The sequence below is a fragment of the Nymphaea colorata genome, chromosome 8 (assembly GCF_008831285.2).
Source record: "Nymphaea colorata isolate Beijing-Zhang1983 chromosome 8, ASM883128v2, whole genome shotgun sequence".
Classification (NCBI taxonomy): domain Eukaryota; kingdom Viridiplantae; phylum Streptophyta; class Magnoliopsida; order Nymphaeales; family Nymphaeaceae; genus Nymphaea; species Nymphaea colorata.
The window spans coordinates 21,493,795-21,513,748 of NC_045145.1; the positions used below are offsets into that span (position 1 = coordinate 21,493,795).

At 38.1% G+C, this 19,954-nt stretch overlaps 2 protein-coding genes across 5 annotated transcripts; one reads left to right on the forward strand and one right to left on the reverse strand.

Moving 5' to 3' along the window:
- Nucleotides 1-1,105: 1,105 nt before the first annotated feature.
- LOC116258983 (uncharacterized) lies at nt 1,106-14,602 on the reverse strand. Of its 4 annotated transcripts, none has more exons than XM_031636549.2 (10): nt 14,384-14,602; nt 13,167-13,234; nt 11,345-11,462; nt 11,009-11,100; nt 9,806-9,873; nt 4,706-4,775; nt 4,201-4,337; nt 4,041-4,130; nt 2,720-2,819; nt 1,106-1,778 (listed from the first exon to the last, which is right to left on the reverse strand). In XM_031636549.2, exons 3-10 carry the CDS (start codon nt 11,448-11,450, stop codon nt 1,602-1,604), a joined length of 840 nt encoding a protein of 279 aa, XP_031492409.1. In that variant the 5' UTR covers nt 11,451-11,462; nt 13,167-13,234; nt 14,384-14,602; the 3' UTR covers nt 1,106-1,601. The 4 variants fall into 4 exon arrangements, with proteins under 4 accessions (XP_031492409.1, XP_031492408.1, XP_031492412.1 ...); XM_031636548.2 differs by having other exon boundaries at nt 13,167-13,267; XM_031636552.2 differs by lacking the exon at nt 11,345-11,462.
- A 1,131-nt stretch (nt 14,603-15,733) lies between these two features.
- Nucleotides 15,734-18,841, forward strand: LOC116258982 (peroxidase 31-like). Its single transcript, XM_031636546.2, has 2 exons — nt 15,734-16,483; nt 17,904-18,841. The coding sequence occupies exons 1-2, from the start codon at nt 16,091-16,093 to the stop codon at nt 18,480-18,482; spliced, it is 972 nt and encodes a 323-aa protein (XP_031492406.1). The 5' UTR covers nt 15,734-16,090; the 3' UTR covers nt 18,483-18,841.
- Nucleotides 18,842-19,954: the final 1,113 nt, after the last annotated feature.

The following is a 19,954-nucleotide window of genomic DNA, read 5'->3' on the forward strand; positions in this document are numbered from 1 at the left end:
ATTGTCATTTTTAAGGAAGAAATGAACATTTTCCCAGTCTGCCCTTCCCACTATCTTTGTCAATGTTGTTGGATGCCGGATAATTGTTGCACGGCTAAAATTTTCAAAAATTCATCAGTAAAAGATCACAGAATGTGTACTCTCTCCCTTCGTTGTCTCCCACTCTCCAGCTTTCAATCCCTCTATAGCTCCTGCTCCTTCACTCTCCCTCCCTTTTTATCCCTCCCATTTTGCCACTAATATCACCCTTGCTCTGCAAGCATCGATGGATCCGGATCCAATGGAACCATCCACCTCACAAGGAAGTCCCTTGACCTTTTTCTATATCTTTTACTACTCCTTTTTTCTATTAATATTCATTTGTCTCTTTTTATAATATCTAGCATCTACATTTACAACCTCTACAATAGAGTGTGCGGGAAGGAAAGAGGGCACAAAGGAGAGCAAGGGAGGAAGAAATCAAGGGCATCCAACGCAGGACCATCTTCTCTCTCGATCGGCCATGAGAAAGGGAGATACAGAGGTTCGGAGATGGAGAACGGAGAGGGAGAGTGGGAGAGACGATGAAAAAGTCGCGAAACTGTGGGAGAGAGGAGGAAAGCGATGGTTGGGGATGGTGGGAATGAAAGAACTAGAGAGAACTGAACAGTTGCCATTATCCAAATCAATCAAGCATAAATGAAGCCATGACCAGATCGATTTTGTCATTGATATTGAGAAGATCGATACTGTCACGGCTTCATTCATGCTACTGCCTCGGCCCTTCGGTTAACAGCAACCGTTGTCAAGATTAAATGGCTCGATTGTAGTTTTTCTCTTACACGCTCTCCAAAATATGTTCCGCACATAGTAACTATTTACAAACACACTAACATGTTGACATTAATTTTTGTGGTAATCTTTTAGCCCATATTTTAATTGTGAGACACCCGTATCTCACCTATTTCTATCCGGAATTTGCAGCTATAATTCCGTAGAGGTGGTCTTCCTAAATATCAGTTCATTCTAACAAGTCAACTTACGTACACAGAAGGCGCAAACCTCAAGCATAAATCTGACCAGGAATGCCTGTGAAGCATATAATTATGAACAAAAAGAGCAAGGGTGAGACTCTGCAAAGGGAACATATATACATGTATCAAATTTTTATTTGGTTGCATACTAATTACAGCCAAATTTAAGACACATGACAAGTGACAGAAGGCTTCATCAGTCCAGTACCTACACTCTGCCATGCAGCAAGCCTTCAGCTGTACCCTATGAAATTCTAAAAGATGTACTAGCTATGGAGTTACATGCCATCTCACATGCTCAGGACAGTTCTTCAAAGCCAGCTTCTGCAGACTGATGCGAAAGAAGCCATGAAAACCTCTTTTGAGACAAACGTAACACAAGCATCATGGCGATCAGGGGAAAAACTTTTCTTGACGCACTATGTGAAGCACAACCATAACAAGCACGCATGAAAAAAGATTGACTAGCTGGTGGAATTGCACCGGAAATCTTCCAAGCTTCCTGAAAATTTAGAAATCCACTTGCACGATAATGCAGAGCCATGATACTGTAGCACATGGAATATGATTATCCAGAAGACCGCTTTTTCAAGTAACACGAATAAGAAGCACAACCATGACAAACACGCAACTCATGACAAAGATCAAGAGCCATGTGAAGCATGTAGTGTTGAAGCTCCGTGAGTAGACTTCCATTGCACGCGTATTGGCATGGCCAGTGCTCGCTAGACTATGCTCCACAGCTTTCTCAGTAGAATCAAGTATCTGAAGGGCAAAAAGATGCATTAGGAGCTTGCACTCCGTAAGAAATTTTTTGTATATCCTAATACCTTTTAGAGCAAGTAAATGGGCTTAGGATATGGATAATTATGCTCTTAGCCCTTTTATTCCAAACCAACTATATACTTTACTCTGGATCCTATAAAAGTAACCGAGAATTATGGCAGGTGAAAAACAATTTATGAAGCCAAACGAGGCTCAAGTTGTCTTCTTTTGTTTGGAAAAAATGCTAATGAAAAGGAAAACCACAGTTTCAAAAAATCCTGATATATATCCAACAGAACAAGCAAATGGGTTCAGGAAGTGGATAATTACGTTCTTAGCCCTCTTGTTCCAAACCAACTATATATTTTACTCTGGATCCTCCAAAACCAAGAATTATGGCAGGTGAAGAACAATTTATGAGGCCAAATAGAGATGCAAGTTGCCTTATTTTGTTTGGAAAAAATGCTCATGAAAAGAAAAGGAAGTAAAAAAAAATGCTCATAAGTTGCTTTATTACATGCAAGTCGACTGATAGGTCACAAGCTTGTTGGAACACCATAATACCCACAATGTGGAGAACTCAATCATCAGGTTGATGACTGCATGCTTGCCATTGGCTTTTCATTCTTTCTTTCTTTTTGATGGTCAAGCTAGTTAGTAGATGTCCCGAATGGACTTTAAGCCTATGATCCCTTGGTTAAAAAATTAATAGCATGACCTTAGCTCAAGCAACCATCTTTCCGGATCAGTCATGTGCTTGCTACAAACATTAAATGATGCTGAAAATTGTGAAAGCAGCTGATAGTTCAAAACCAGCTTTCAGCCACGAAATGCTTTTGACACCAAAATTGGCTGGTTGATACCAAAAAAAGTCTAAAAACTCCAGAACCTATCTGATGTTTGCAAAGCAGAAGCAAGTAACTGAACTTAGATTATAATACCTTCTCAGTCTCCTTCACCGATTGACTCATCAACAGGCTGCTCTCCTTTAGCTGCCGTGCTAGGACAACCATTTCATCTGTGAGGTCCTCCTGTAGTTTCCTATTATACCAGCATAGGAAATCAGTGGATTGCTTTGAGAACTCTACATCACTGAAATATATTCCAACACACAGAACAGCAAATAGAAAATATAGCCCCATACTTCATCGGGTGGCTACTAATCCAAGGTGAATACACAGGTGGAATTCCAGACCACATGGCTTATCATGCATCTTGATCATGAAAGAGTATGGCACTCCCTTTACATTATTTGAACAGTTATTTTTATCAAATCCTTTTTTAACAATGGAAGCAAAATAAGATAATAAGTTCCATTGAAGGATATAGAAATTTACATCATCTCAGAGATAATTGGACCGATACATCATCTCATGAACACAAATTATGTATCCAAATTTGATATCTAAATATTTTTGAGCAGTTGAAAATGTTATCTTCTTTTTCCTTTTATTTTGGTTTAAAAGCTGAGAGAAAATCCACCTCTGATTTCTGCAGATCAAACAGAAGGAATGCACCGGCTAACTATCATTATACAATGCTATTCAATCCTTCGCCTGTAATAGGCCAACTGTTATATCTGTGATGCTGAGCATTTCTTCCAACCTAAGAAAAAATGGTTTTATTTTTTCAAATAATTATGTAAAAATGCTTAAGCAAATCAATCATGTATATAATAAAGCCCTGCCTCTCATCATCCAAATTGCAGAAGCAATCCTTCAACACTAGCACCCAGGTAAAATGGTAACAAACGTCGCAGAACACCATGATGGGAGGCCATGCCATGAGCTATTTGCTCCCAAATTTATATATGAAACAAGAAAATGCATTACATTTACATGGCCAAGAGTGTGGCAGTCCAAGTCAGTTTCAGGTTTGAGTGAAGTGGCATTTAATCACCTGAGCACCCTATGAACCACTACAGTCTAAATGGAAGACTCCCAAAAGATGAGATTGCTGAATTCAATTGTGTGAAGTTGGCATAAAACTTGCTATATTATGAGTTTAGCTAGACTTTGCTTTGACAAAATGATATTCTTTAGGAAAATTCAAGAGATGAATTTGTGGAAACAAATCCATGTAACATTTTGCCTTTGTTTGCAGAAAACAAAGTGGTTTGCAAATTACAAAACAAGCAGGCAATGAAACATTCCAAACTTAAAAGGAAAACTTATGGTTTCTTTTACTAATTCTCAGTGAAGACATTTGACCATCATTCCCATCACAACAGAAGTAAGAATCGTTTAAGCAAATAAAAATTACCGATGCTTCTCTATGTGCTCCTGAGCAGAACTGTCCAACCTAGCAGAGGAATTGCTGACAGAAACCTTGGCGTCTCCTTCTGAGTTAGACCTGCATTTAAGTCTTATAGAACTCAGAACTCCATAATGTTTCAACATAATTCAGCACCTACCATACTCACACAAATCTCCTTCTAAGAGTTTGTGATGAGGGCTTGTTCATTTGACTTGGCTCTGGTCTTGGCAGTGTTTCTTCCGGTTGGATGTCACCTGATTCTTTCAACTCGTGGACCTCAGCCTGAACTACGTCATTTGGTCTCTGATCAAGGCAAAAAAAAAAAAATGTAAGGGCTATGTTAACATTCCAACATCTTCTCAAGTGAATTCCTTTTCAGCTATCTCCCGATATGAAATAAACTGCTAGTAACCATTGTTCTGGACCTCAGGTAAACCATCAAAAAACTAAAAATTTAAAAGAATATCCTTGAGAAGAATTTCTTGTTCCCAATTTTGATCTTGCTTCTCTCAAGATAATCAAATCCTCTCACTTGGGAAGCAAAATTAATAGTAAAGCAGAACAAAAGTAAGCAGATTGACAATACAACCCGGGCAGGAGCATGTTCTAAGTAAAGAACCTAACATTGAGTCGAAATTTTGTGAGTGGACTAGAAGATATATCATGCATACCATGGAAGCTAATGCAGCTGCAAGTGCTTCAATTCTCTCGGAATATTCATTCAAGTTCACTTTAGAGATACTGCATATTCAAAGCCAGAGAAGATCTTTGAGAAAGATAAAGGAACAGCTGAAAGATTATTATTTATATGTTGGTGATAAAAACATGAACAGAAAAATGTTGAAAATTTAAGAAACAAGTTGAAACTATGTCATGTGAACATGCAGCATACCAGTGGATTTGAGTGCATGTGTGCATGTATGTGCATGTAAAAAGTTATATAAAAATATACAAACTAACAATCTATAGATGGATTAAAGTTTGTATATAACAAGTGAAAGCAGGTGGCTAAGCATTGTGCGCTACTAAGCAGAAGGCTACCTCTATGGCCAGATGGTTATTTTTTTATTTTGTATCACTAAAAATTGTTGCAACAAGTGCATTTTGTTGCTGAAAACCGTAGCCAAGCAATTGGCTGTCGGCCCATCGCAAATGCACTTGCTACAATGATTTTTAGAGACAAAGAGTAAAAATAATAATAATAATAATAATAACCATTCGACCATGACATTATATATCATGACACTGATTCACCGGCCTCTCTCACACACATCTTACTAGGACCAATTTAATTGTTACTTTCAGGTTTCATCTTAACATTCAATTGATCACCTTAAACGTTCAATATCTCAGATATAACCAAGTCAAAAGTGCGGCATGGTAAAACAAGTACTCATAAAATTCTGCAAATTATTGTAGCATGCTATTATAATTATTCAAAAGAAAAACTCCAACCTGAGTATGCTGCAACTGCTCAAGCTGGAATTTATGAATTCATAAAGTCATGATACAAAAAATAAGATACTTGATCTGCTTCTCATCATATGTTTTTATTAGGCAAACAACCAGGGTTAGGCAGAACCCCACTAGATCATGGCAAAACATTTCCCAACCTTGTCATCTAAGCACTTGATGGCTCCTCATATTTAATCACTGCATATCTATGTAACATGGGTATGCTGGCATACCTGTGTTGGTACGACAGTGTTGAGGCCCACATACCCTGCTTTAGTGGCCATGTTGTGGATCTGGTCTCGAACGGACCCAATTCAATACATAAAGTCATAAACTGACAGTAGATCATGTTGACTATGCTTATGATAGGCATATTTGAAGTTGTATTTATCCCTATGGTTAACATAAACAGACTTTGTGCCTATTTTAATTTTTAATGTAATTGACATATATAAGCATTTACGCCTATTTTGAGTTTTACCATAAAAGCCATAAATGTCATAATCATTTCTAATAGTCGACTGCATTTAACACCAGGCATATTGATGGTACATACTACATACTGACTTTTGAACCTATTATAAAAGCCTGTCAAAAAACAAAGAAACTAGACTTTTCAAGAGCTGTAAGACTGTAGCATTAGCATTTTATAACAAGTTCATAATGAACTCAAAGGGTAAATCCACTAGACTGGTGTTTTCCTTCTGAATGCAGGATCTGCATCCTCAGAACATGGTGTATATGTGTGTGTGCACTCAGCATTGTAATCCCATACCCACACTTTTTAAATTGTCGTGTCCGTACCCGTCATACCGTACCTACACTTAGACTCATGTGATTTGGCTACATATGTTCTTAACTTCAACAGGTAAGGGACAATCACAAAAAAATGCTGTTAAAAGAAACTACAAATGACATAGTTGATTGTAAATGGTGGAAGCTAGCTGTTTCACGTATCATGTGTATAAGCTTCTTCACTATTTTATTTGAAACGCAACAGTGAGGAAGCTACAAAAGGAGAGAACTTACGTTTTGGTCTTTTCCCGATTATCTCGTTGGACTTACAACTATGTCAAATTAATTGCCTTAGTTTGTCATACTGGTAAAAAAGATCAAGAAAAAACAAAATGACATTGCATTAAAATTGTTAAAAACTCTAGTTCACAATAATGCAAAAACAACCCAATGGCCAACACTAGGTCACTGCATTAATTGTTTTTCAACCGACAAAAGAATGATGTTCTTAAAAGTTGAAACGCTTTTCAGCAATACCAACAAGCAAAATGTTGAACAACATGTTATGAGTTTAAACTCCATCAAGAATATAGTTATTAAAGATTTAATACGAAAGGTTAGATACTCAATCCACTTCTCATCATATTTTTTATTAGACAGGCAACCAAGGTCAAGCAGAACTCCACTAGATTAAGCCTAGGCATTGGGCCGGCCTGGCCGATAACGAGTCGGCCCGGGCCGACCCAACATCCAAAAACCGGGCCCGGCCTGATTAAATTCAAAAATATATTTTTAATATAAAATAATATATAAATATAATTAATTAAAATATAATATAATATAATAGTATAAATATATATATATTAATAAAAAATTAAAAAAAAATATCGGACCCACTCGGGCCGGCCCGATAACGAGTTGGGCCGGCTCGATAACGAGTTGGGCCGGTCCGGGTCCCTTTTTCCTAGGCCCCGGGCCCAAGTCGGGCCGGATACCCGGCGCAGGCCTGGCCCGGTGCCCAGCCTTACACTAGATCGTGACAAAAGCATTGCTGACATTGATCTGTTGACCTTCTTCAACTTGGAAGTCCCAATCTTGTGATCTAAGCTTTTGTTGGCTCTTCATATTTTACCACTGCATAAGTTCACCGGTTCAACAGGTAGGGGCAGTCATGAAAATGCTGTTAAAGATAACTACTAATTACATAGGTGTCCTCTTAGTGGAAGACAGTAGTTTCAGGTTATTTGTATAAACTTGTTCATTATTTTATTTGAAATGACAAAGGTATAATCTACAATAGGACAGAACGTATGTTTTGGTCTTTCCACAAGTATCTTGTTGCACTTTCAAGTTTTCAACCATATCAATTCAGTTATCTTAGACATCAAAATGGTAGGCAAACTCAAGAAAGATCAAATAAGATTGCTCCAAATCATTGGTTTTTCTAGTTCATATTGCAGGAACAATCTAATTGCCATCACTGCATTAATATTTGTTTGGATGTCACATAGGTACGGGTACGGGTACGGGTACGGGTGTCGGTGCTGGTACGGGTACGGACTATTTTTAAAAAACTTGGGTACCGGGGTACGGCCTTACACACAAAATTTCAAATAAGATAACATATTCACACCTAGCAAAAGAGCTACAATGCAGAACCAATAGAAAAATGGATCATTCCAAATAGAAGAACCCTCTCACGAAATGATATATCACACCAATAACTAGGGAAGACTCAAAGATGATAAATCTCCAAAAGGAAACTCAAACCGGTTGTCGAACACATTTATCAAGTATCAACACATTGAATAATTCCAAAGCTAGAACCAAACATCAATAATAGACACAAAAACAAAAACAATAATCGAAAATAGAAAATAGAAACTAAAACCATAATGAGGAACAAAGGGAACAGAAAAAACAGACGTCTGCTGTCGCTCGTCGTCGCTGGCTGCAAAGTCTGGGGCGGAACCAAACATCGATAATACACACAAAAACAAAAACTAGAACCAAAAATAGAAAATAGAAACTAAAACCATAATGAGGAACAAAGGTAACAAAAAAGACAAACGCAAGATCGCTGTTTGTCGTCACCGGCAGCAAAGGCAGGGGTGGAGCAGATGAAAATGAAAAGAAAAAGGACAAAAACAACAAAATACCGTGACCGTTTGCCTCCTGCCGTCGCTGATCGCCGTCTACCGTCGCTTGGTGAGAAGAGAACAGAGAAACCCTTAAACGAAAACATGTTTTAAGGGTTTCAAAGTTTCGTTTTTTTAACGTTAAAATGGTTTTAAACTATAAAATCTAATAATCGTTAAAAATTTAAAAATGACACATTTGGACTTGGTCAAAGTTGACCATGCCCAAAAAAGGTCAAAAATGACCTTCGGTGTACGGTCAACGCAGCACCTTAGGCGTACTGAGTGGCGTACCCATACCGGTACCATACGGGGTCGTACCGGTACCATACGGGTACTCCGTGTGACTTAGGGACGGACCCAAAACAAATGATGTTCTTGAAAGCTTAAACCTGTTTTATCAATACCAACAAGCGAAATAGTGCCAACAAAAATTTTTAAGGTGAAACTCCAACAAGATTGTCATTTATCATCACAAGACAACCACAAGCAAACTTATTCAAATCATACATTTATGGTATTCACGAAAAACATGCATAACAATCATCAGCTACATTCCCATGGGTAGCATTTAGAACTTGAAAAAAAAAAAAAAAAAAGAACTGACTAGAAACCTTCATATGCACTCCTTTTGCCTATCCTCATATAAAGATGCATGTAATATTGCACAAGAATGTCATTAAACCACAGCCAGCAACGTGGCCAACCTTCTAAAAGCACCATTGACATCATTTCAAGCCAGCTAATATTGGTGACAAAATATCAAAATAGTATTAAATCTAGCCAAGAACTAAAATACGATGTCATTTATCCAGAGATACATCCTCAAATCCTTCCTGATGTTTTCATAAATCTCCCTTTCAGGTCCTTAAATGTGGAATTTTTTTCCCTTTCTGTTTATCCAATATTTTATGGAACTTTCTATTTGCTCTTAATATCTTTGGAAAAAATACTATAAAACTATCATCTCATAACTAGGTTCATTGATCTATTGTTTCAAGTTTTAACACTTCCAAGATCTTTGTTAGAAAAGCCATGCTTTGAAAAGCTACCACGGAAAACCTCACCAAAACTTTGCATAAGTATACTATAATTGTAAATTTTTAGTGAAGAAAAGCTTCTGCATGCTAATATGCTTTAAAATTTGGTTTTAGACTGGAATGTTTCACCAGATGTCAATAACAAATGTTTAGTGAAAAGACACAAAAAGAAGAAAATCAATTATTTTAACAATTTTAGTATAGCATTCAAGTAAATAAAGTCATCAAAAAAAGTTCCAAAATCCAAAATAAGAAATTTTAGAAAAAATTCAGCACCTTTAAATGCAATCATGGCCACAGTAGGTTTTACAAACCAATTTTATTTTTCTAAAAATGGAAATCATGCTAAGCAATGCCATCAACCAATAGGAAATAAAATTGAGAAAGTGAACATTAAACAAACCTTGGTAAGCCATCTGATGCACTATCTTTCTTCAACTGTTCTAATAGTTCCCTTGAAGTAGCAACATACTGCAAGAACAAATGAAAAAGTGCACAAGAAAGAAAGTCACAAACACATGCATTGGCCATCATCCATGAAGAGACCAAGTACTCTGTATCAGATAAAGATGCTGCCAATGCTGAAAACTCGGAAGCATCTCATGTAAATAAAAGCATTAGACCTCAGCATTGCACCGTGAAGTAATCCTGACTTTTAATAATCCAAACAAATCATTTATGTAAACTAAAAAACTAGGTTTTTTTTTATTTTGGAGACGACCGGGGGCACAGATATTTTTTATGACCCTTGCAGCCATGCAACCAAAAACAAGTGCAAACATTCCCACCTTGTTGCCTTAAGAATTGCCCGCTTTAGGATAAAAAGGGCTAAGGCCTAAGAACTAACATGGGAAATGAGACACCTAATATGTTCTCCAAGCCAATATGAGTCCCTACAGGTGCCCCAACCGTGTGCTACTTTTGACTATTGACAGCAGCAGTTTAGCTCAAAAAAATTGCAATAACTAAAGGAAATAGAAGATTTAGTAAGGAAAGTAATGATAAGAAATAGAAAGCATATGGAGGGAAACAATGACAGATACAAATGCTGTCACCCTTTGTCACATGAGAACAGAGTAAGGGATGCAGTTATTGGGCTCTTAATCTGTCCCTCTATTTATATATGTGTGTGTGTGTAGCAGTCACCATTTAACATGCAGTAAATGTTCACCATGATCGATATCAGAATGCTTTACCCAATCAACTTCTAGTTTTTAATAGTGAACCTTAACTGAAACAAACCAAGCCTCAACAAACAATGAAGCATCAACCTGATTATTGTAAAGTTTAGTTCTCTCATTGGCACAAGCAATTGTTGCCCACGTCACAGGGATATATGGTTGAAAGTTGAAGCTGCAGCAATAGGAGCATTTTTATCAAGTGTCCAATATAACCTTTTAAAAGGGCATACAATGGGTGTCAGAATGGAGTATCCCACTGATGGAGATTATTTGAATATCATCAAGTTAGCTGGATAAAGAGATTGACATCATAACAATATTTAAAGTTCAACAAAATATGAGCAAAAGACAAATCACAACGATGAACACATGAAAAAGATCAATCAAGATCAGATGGGGGAACGAGGCTACAAGAAAAAACTTACATGCACAAGTTTTGATGGATTCTGCTGATTAGGAGCAAAATAAAGCAACCTCCTCAGATTTATTTCTGTTTTATTTAGTCCCATTGTTAAACCTGAAAGTGGTGAACATGTGATCATAAGAACCATGGGATTATGAGTTTTCCACTAATTAAGTTAAATATACGACAGGCATAAATTCACAAAGACTAACAACATTTTTTAGCTAAGACTGATTCGACAACACCTCCTTGTACATGAATATCACATAAGCTGTTATATGTTTCTGGAGCATAATAAAACAAAGTTTCTCAACTTATTAGTCTTATTTGGCAGCTTGTTTGATTCTGCAAACACCACCTCTGTAAGTTTCTTTACAATAATTGCATATCAAGTTTCCCCTTTTCTCTTTATCGTGAGGATCTTCTTCAACACAATGTTCCCATGCTGGATCCTGTCGTGGCATTTTTTCTCAAACCTAAACAATGTGTTACAAATACAATTCAATAAGCATCCAATGAGTTCAATTACATGTATAAAAAGTCACAAAATACTAAGCATACCCAAATATTAACAACACATAATGTAACAAATATTAACACCAATTGAAAATTTTGAATTATTAACAAGTAACAACGTATTACAAATTTCGTGCACAACTAATGAAGAAGACAAGAAAAAGGTTAGACAGCAAAATGAAACTATAATTAGCACAAAAAATTAATCAAGAAAATACAACGGACCCCAAATCCAACTTGTAGACCAATAACCAACATCACTTTGTGGGTAGCTATGTTTCAAGTTCCAATTGACTGAATATATATGTGTGTGTGTGTGTGTGTGTGTGTGTGTGTGTGTGGGCGTTGACAACTTGACACCACTCCCTTTTAAAAAGGTTAGGCAGCAAAATGAAACTATAATTAGCACAAAAAATTAATCAAGAAAATACAACGGACCCCAAATCCAACAAGTGATTGACAAAATGAAATCCAAAATAGAAGAAGACAAGGGTGAGTTATGTCATTAAGAGATTATTCTTTTTTCATGTTGGGTCTGTTCTGCTTTATCTATATGGATTATTGACCGAGCAGCTCCTTCCCGTCAAATGGTCCTTTTCTCTCGATGTCCACCTTTTGGAACGTGTGAATTGTGATCATTTTCCAATCCATCAACAATACCAGAGCAACTTTGAACCAAGTGCTCATGGATCACACCCCTGATTTGTAGGACGAATTAAAGTCCAATTGAGCTACGTGTTAAGTTTTAAATTTTTTCTTTTCTCTTCTTTTTTTTTCCAGATCAATCTTCTTTCCAGCATTAACAATTGTTCCAGTTTAACATACTCCAACTAGCTACCAGAAATCAACCTAACCTGTAAAAAAACCCAGTTGACACTCAAAGCCAACTTGGGTGATAGAGCTAACCTAACTCTAATACCAAGTCTTGAGTTTATTTTTCCTCTGTCTAATTTATTTTTCCTGTCGTTGGTTTGTGCAGCACAGAAGATTGCCTCAAACTCACGGCTAACTTATGCTCTTAGGAAACATAACAGAAGCTTATCTCTTATGAACTAGGAGTGATTATTGCACTTGTAAAGCCATCTACTATACTTTATCTAACATTGATCGTCGATGAAGTAACGGTAGCAAGGCCCTGCCAAACTACATCATTTTTTTGAATCAGATGTTCAGAGGAGATTCCTTTGGGAATAAGTCCCCAATCAAATTCAGTTGCTGGGGGATTAATTTAGTTGGTTTGTTGTGTTCAAGGGAGTCTCCAAGACTCCAACAGTTGCAAGCCGTCCTAATTTAAAGAGCCCCTTCTGCCTCCCGTCAATTGATGTTGGCCTCAATGTCTCACTTGACATTAAAAAAGATCAATTGGGGCTCAAACAGGAACTTGGAAAACAATGGGTTGCACAGTTGCATGCAAATGGAAAACAACCAACCATACAAATAAACAAGCACCATGAATTGTTGATTAAATTTGTTCAAAACTAAAAAGTTTCCACTATTCACTTGTATTATTTTATTTGCCCTTTTCTTGTGCTTCTATTTTCTTCCTCCGTTGTTTCCCCTACTGAGTTTTCCCCTTTTTTGCCCAGCCGAAGGATCAACGATGCATGTGTTCAAAGATGACCAAATTTAGGTTGCGGAGAAGAGATTGAAAGAGATTGACTTACAGTTGTTGGGCGATGGCTCCAACCGTCCACCGGCCGCACCTCTGCTGCTCTGCTCCAGCCTCCAGCCTCTAGCAATGGAGGAAGAAAAACAGCGTGCAGTGCTGCAACGGTTCAACTTCAGAGATGATTTGAGCTTCTTAACCATTTTTATTTAATTTTAATTTTTTTAATTAAAACAATTAATATGTCCTTGAGGCGTACGCCTCAAGCACTAAACGTGCCACACCTTGAGGCGTACGCCTCTAGCATATGAGGCGCACGCTTCAGGGATGCGTGCGCCTCACACCCTTGCCTCAAGGCGTTTTTTAAAAAAACTCCTTGAGGCGCTTTAATTTTGTACAGCTTCTTACAACATTGATTTGGCTTTCTTAATTTACAGGATAACCAAAACCCAACAACAATGCAAAATGCATAATCATGTGGGAAAAAAGTAAATGGGCAAAATCCCAATTATTGTTTAGTTTCTGTCTCATTTATTGTTTTCCTTATCATGTCTCCCACGGACACGGTACATCTCTCTCTCTCTTTGTTCATCGGCCATGGCTGTCGATGCAAACAGAAAGAGGCTAACGCCGCAGCCGTGGCAGTCCATGGCCAACAAACGCAGGGGCTGTGACGGCTTTTAAGAGATATTTGAAAAAAAAAAAATGCTAGTGAGACCTACTGCACTTTCAATGGCAGCTTCCTTTATGTAGTGTTTGATTGCACTTCTTGTTTTAGAGGGAAAAGATTTCTAGAGAAAGCTCACCCAACAGACGGTCAAGGAGGGGAAATTTCACCTAGTCCCAAAATCTTGATAAACCAGAAAAAAAACGAGTGAAGAGGTAGTTGGGTGTTTGATAAGTGAGTAGTACCTTGTCAACTCGATGCTAGAGCACCTTAAAGAAAAATCCCCATCACATCCGGCGAAGAACCCATAATCAACCGAAAATCCAGCAGTTACCGCCCGTTGCAGGAACGGCCGGTTGGGGAAACGGTGAAAACTTGATTTTTCCGTCGATGAAATCTGGTTTTTGTGTTTGTTATGAATTATTCATAAAATCCTAAACCAGGCTTCCCACTATGTAATTCATGCTTCAAAACGGAATAAACGATTGAAAGATTTTTGAAAACCGTTTGGCCCCTGCACTTCCAGGGTGCCGTTCATCACAGGAACCTCTCACCAGCGAGGGAAGAGAGAGAGAGAAGGAGGAAAGGAGAGAGAGGGAGATCCTTACCTCTCACCCGCCGGCGGGTGGAAGATTGGAATAGCTCGAACGCCACAGCGAGGTTGGTAAGTGGCTGCTGCCGGTGAGGCGAGACCAATGGGTTACCAGTGTGTGCCTCACAGTTTACGACGGTAAGTTTGGCGACTTGGGTTCGATGCGAGGGAAGAAACGTACCATTTCGCTTTCCCGCGAGACGGGTGGAGATGTGCACGCGGAAGAAACCGGGAGTTTGTGGGAAAGAGGAAGGAGCATAATTTTTATGTTAATAGTATTTTATTTCGTTAAATTTTTAAAATTGTACTGAGTTCTCGTGTGTCTATATATATATATATATATATAAGAAATTAAAATGAGCTAGCCAACTGGTTCTATAACCTAACGTTGTTTTCTCATTTGCTGTTGCTAAAAATCGTCGTAAAAAGTAAATTTCTTTGCTAAAAGTTGTGGCTCGGTAATTGGTGAGATCGTTAATGAACTCTTTTAATGACACAAAATTTAAAAAAAAAAAACATCTGACCATTAGACAGTCATCAAATTCCAATACAAATAAGCATATATATATTATATAATCAAGCAGTTGTTGAATGGCTAAAAACTTAAAAATGTGGTCTTACAAGGATAATAAATGATTGCTGAAGCCATCATAAACAGCTCTAGTATCATAGGCTGTCGCTAATACTAGTGTAATAAGTATTTTTTTTTATGGATAAATTTTTAGATTTTAATCAAGCAACAACATTGACAAGATTGAAGTGTCATATACATAAACCATTGTTATACCATAAACTATTGTTAATCTTCTTGTGGCTTGGTATTTTTAGCAACGGTCCTAAATATTGTGCCACCCACTAACTTCTGGCAGCCAGCTGATTTCAACCTCTCTCTCTTTCTCTCAAATCAGTCGGCCACCTTTGTAGCTAGTTGGTTTTTGTTTTTTATTTTGTGTCGTTAAAAACTGTTGCTAAAAATGTATTTCAATGCACCGCAAACCGTGGCCACAACCGTTTTGAGCAACAATTTTTAGCGACACAAAATAAAAAAAGATATGACGCAATTGAATCTAGGACAGAGGACACATAAATAGTTGGATATAAATTAAAAATTATTTTTAAGATAATTTTTTGTGAAATATATCGGTTGTATTAGCTAACACAATTTGAGCACGGGAACCAAAATTAGAAATTTCAGCCACTTTCAGGTTAGTGGCCGGAGGATTTTATTTGGCGAAAAAACTTTAAGAAAAATATTAAAAACAGGGAAAGCGTGATCGGAGGATCCAGAGCAGCCATTGACCACATCCCTCCAGAAGTGGAACATGCAGCATGGCAGTTTTCCCTCTCTGTCTCTCTCTAGATTCACTCCCCACCTGTAGAAATGCTTCTCTTCCTATACTTCTCTTCCTATATTCACTCTCCACCTCTCTCTTCGTCTGCCTACATTTTTGTTCTCTCTCTAGAATCTCTCCTCGCCTCAGAAACTGAACGAATGCCGCTTTCTCTCACCAAGCCTATCTCCTACCCTCGCCTCTGTTTCTACCTGTTCAGCTCCAGAAGCTCTCTCCATCGGGACGAGGGGAACTAGGACGAGTGCCACCATCACTAAACCAGAAAGGAAGACAAGCAGTTCCGACGAAGAGAAGAGAGGAAGAGAGAGAGAGAGAAAGAAACAGGGGAGAGGAAAGAAGTTTTGAGGAGGAAAAAAGGAAGGGAGGGAACAATGACTCTGCTCCTCTTCTTCCTCTTCCTCTCGCTCTCCTGCCTCTCCGCAAACGGCAGGCTCTCCTACAACTACTACGAGAAGAGCTGCCCAAAGGTGGAGGAGATCGTCCGGGACGTGATGGTGCAGAAGCAGATCCTACAGCCCACCACCGCCGGCGCCACCGTCCGCCTCTTCTTCCACGATTGCTTCGTCGATGGCTGCGACGCCTCCGTTCTTCTATCCTCCACCCCCACAAACAAGGCCGAGCGCGACGCAGACATCAACCTCTCCCTTCCCGGCGACGGCTTCGACGCCATCGTCCGTGCCAAGACCCAGCTCGAGTTCAGCTGCCCCGGCACCGTCTCCTGCGCCGACATTCTCGCCCTTGCCACTCGCGACCTCGTCACCATAGTAACTCTCTGAAACTCCTGTCATCATTAGCAACATGCACACCAAATTCATTCGTTTGCATTCTGAATGCAATTGCAGCACGGAACCCATTCTTTTTTGGAGATTTTTTTTTTTTCCATGTTGGCACTAGGACTCTTCAATATATATCGCGCTTTATGTCCTCTTATATCACCAAATTATAAAGAAAAACGGAACTGAAAATGGCGTATCCTGCGTTCTTTGAAGCAATTCCGTGTCACAAATGTCATTATAAACGGATCAGTTCACGAATAGAATTGTTGCTGACATAGAGATAAAAGAAGATCAGCAACTTGATTCCGATTATTCAAATTTCATCCTGCTAGATGTTGGTATTAGCTTTCAACATTCACATGTTTACGAAACTTCGGAATTTGCATTTTGGTAGGACAACATTCATGCTTTTATATGAATTTGTTCAGTGCCTGCACGTTACTTTTGTGGAAATGGTGAACTTTTAATAGTTAGGTACACTTGGTTGATGTTGCCTCATTACCTGAATGTTTATCTGAGCGGGCGGAGAATTTCTTACGATACATATGTGTTTTAGTTGATTCATGCTGTACCTATGAATAATTACGTGGAAATACAGGTTCTGAAGTTGGTGTCGGGACTCTCACATTTCCTGATGATTTATGAAGGATAGAACTCACTCCACTGGAAAGGCAAAAGCTCCTTCATAAAACTGAACTATTAAGCCACATTTTCACCTTTGTGTCAGTGTCATATAAATATATAACGATATGAGATTGCAAAGTGGGTGGAATGCTTTGTTGAAAGTTGCATGCGAAAACAAACTTGCTTACTTCTTAATCAATGTTTCGCATTTTGAAAAATGTAGGAATTTTCTTATCAATGTCAAACTGCAGTTTCTGTAAATTCCTTTTGCAAAAAAGCAAATTATTTTAGGAGGTTCACATGTGGTGTTCTATTCTCTCTTGTCAAGTATTCATCTTGTGTAAATGAAACATTTCTCTTTCTGGTTAGTTTGCACATTTTCCCTCAGCCTTTGTATGCCATACAGCAGTTTCTGCAAAATTCCAATAAAGCATATTTTCTGCACATGTATTTCTCTTCTCGTTGGATTGCAGTTTATCAAGTATTGCTAATTTGTGGCATTGGATTGTAAAAGATGTCGTGAAGAATACGGAGATCTCCATCCCATTTCTGCTATTCGTCTTTTAAACTGCGGGAAAATTTTTATCAGTGGGTTACTGATTGAGGAGGTGCTTTCCACTATGGATGAATAGGATGGTTTCATGTTTCCTTTCTTGTTTAAACTGATTGCCCAAAAGAAGAAACTACTTTATTCAACTTTTTCAGACTCACAAAGTGCTCGGTCTCCTGAAAAGAATGTGATTAACCAATGTCTTATTTTTTTGTTTATGGCATCTGATGGCAGACTGGAGGGCCTTACTACAAGGTGAGGCTGGGCAGGAAGGACGGCCGTGTATCTGATGCTTCTCGTGTAGAGAGCAATCTGCCTCTGCCAACAATGACTGTAACACAGCTAGCCTCTGTTTTTGCAGCGAAGGGATTCTCCATTGGAGAAATGGTGGCCCTTATTGGCGCCCACACCATTGGCTTCTCTCATTGCAAAGAATTTGCCAAGAGGCTGTACAGCTTTAGCCGTGCATCACCTGTTGATCCCTCCATGAACACAGTCTTGTCTCAAGCATTACAGAAGGCCTGTGCAAACTACACCAAGGACCCTACCATGTCTGTGTTTAATGATGTAATGACCCCAGGCAAATTTGATAACATGTACTACCAGAACCTTGAAAAGGGTCTTGGCCTGCTAGCTTCTGATCAGGTTCTTTACACTGATCCGCGAACCAAGGTGTTTGTTGAACTGTTTGCCAGAAACCAAACTGCATTCTTCAATGCATTTGTTGACGCCATGGACAAACTGAGCATTGTGGGAGTGAAGGTTGGGAGGAAAGGAGAAGTTCGAAAGCGGTGTGATATGGTCAATACATGAGTCGAGTGATTGCAGAAGAAATGTGGATGATGGTACATTGAAGAACTAGTTTAGCCGGTCTATCAAATGTATGAATTTGAGTTAATCTTAATTAATCTCTTCATCTGATGCAAATGATGTTCTAGTAGTCGAAGGGTTGTGTCATCCAAATGTGGGAGCTCAGTCCTTCTTTCATGCTTTTTCAACAAAAGTTTAATTTTAGCTCCATCTGTTGAACTGTTACCACATGTAATTAAAATGGTGACCGCTCTTGTAATTCCTTTGTCTGCATCATCTTGGTCTCTTGTTTATGAGCTTTGATAATCTTCTCTTGTAGTTTCAGCTCAAAAGATGTAAACAATACTTCATTTTCTTTTCTCTTTCAATTTGCAATAAACGATACCAATCCACATTTTGCCGGCTGAATGTCAACAATAAGGTCATCGTTGTTTAGCATCTCTCCCTCTCCCTCATTCTCTTGCGCATTTGTTTTAGTGAAATTTTCATTTAGCTGTCACTCTTGGGTCATACGGACGAATATATGACACTTATCTTTCTTGTTTATTCTTTTCATGTCAACTTCTTTTTTTTTTAATAGCAATTAGTTAGAAATAGACATCAACTTAATTATCTTGTTTCTTTCATCTTATCATATGGCGCATGCATTGATGTAACCCATGTCGGGTTAATAAAAGTACATTAGACTAATCAAACGAAAACTTCTAAAATTTTACCAGCTCTAAGGATATCAAGTGATCATGAAGGCAAAAATGGTTCGCGAAATGTGTTCCTCACTTCTTCGTTTCGAATTTCTGTATACCAATTGCAAAAAGGAGTCATCGATAATCTTCTGACACCTTACTTACCTTTCTTAAGAACCAAAACCAGACTTAGACCCTCACGAGATGTTCCAGGGTGAGGATTTTGCCTCTCCTTTTTTTGTGAGCAGGAATGAAATATTTCTTATGCTCACCCTTTAAAATATAAACATAACTGGAACTATCACTATCATTTCTTTTTTTAACTAAAGTTAAAATGCAAAGTAAGTTCCATAGTCACAAAAAAACGTGTTTTTTTTAACACAAAAAAAAATACGATAAATTAAATTGCCGTTTACAACTTTAAAAACGCATTTTTTTTACTTAAAAAAATAATTTTTAACATGTTTTTTTTTCATTTTTTCACTTTTTTATTTTTTTATTTTTTAATGTTAAACAGTTTTTTTTCATTTTCTATTTTTATTTATTGCAAATCTATTTGGTATCCCTCAAATTCCTGGGGAATCCTATTCAGCATTTCTACAGCTTTGCAGGTTATCTCTTCAAGTTCCTGGTAAAATCTTTCCAGCTTTTCCACGACTTTTTATACAATATATTCAAATTCGTGGGATATTTCCGCCCACAGGTGACTTGTCAGGGACATATTTTGTTCTGTCTTGTCCTTTTCTGACGAAAAGGACGTGTGGGGACTTTTTGACTCGGCACGCTTTGTTT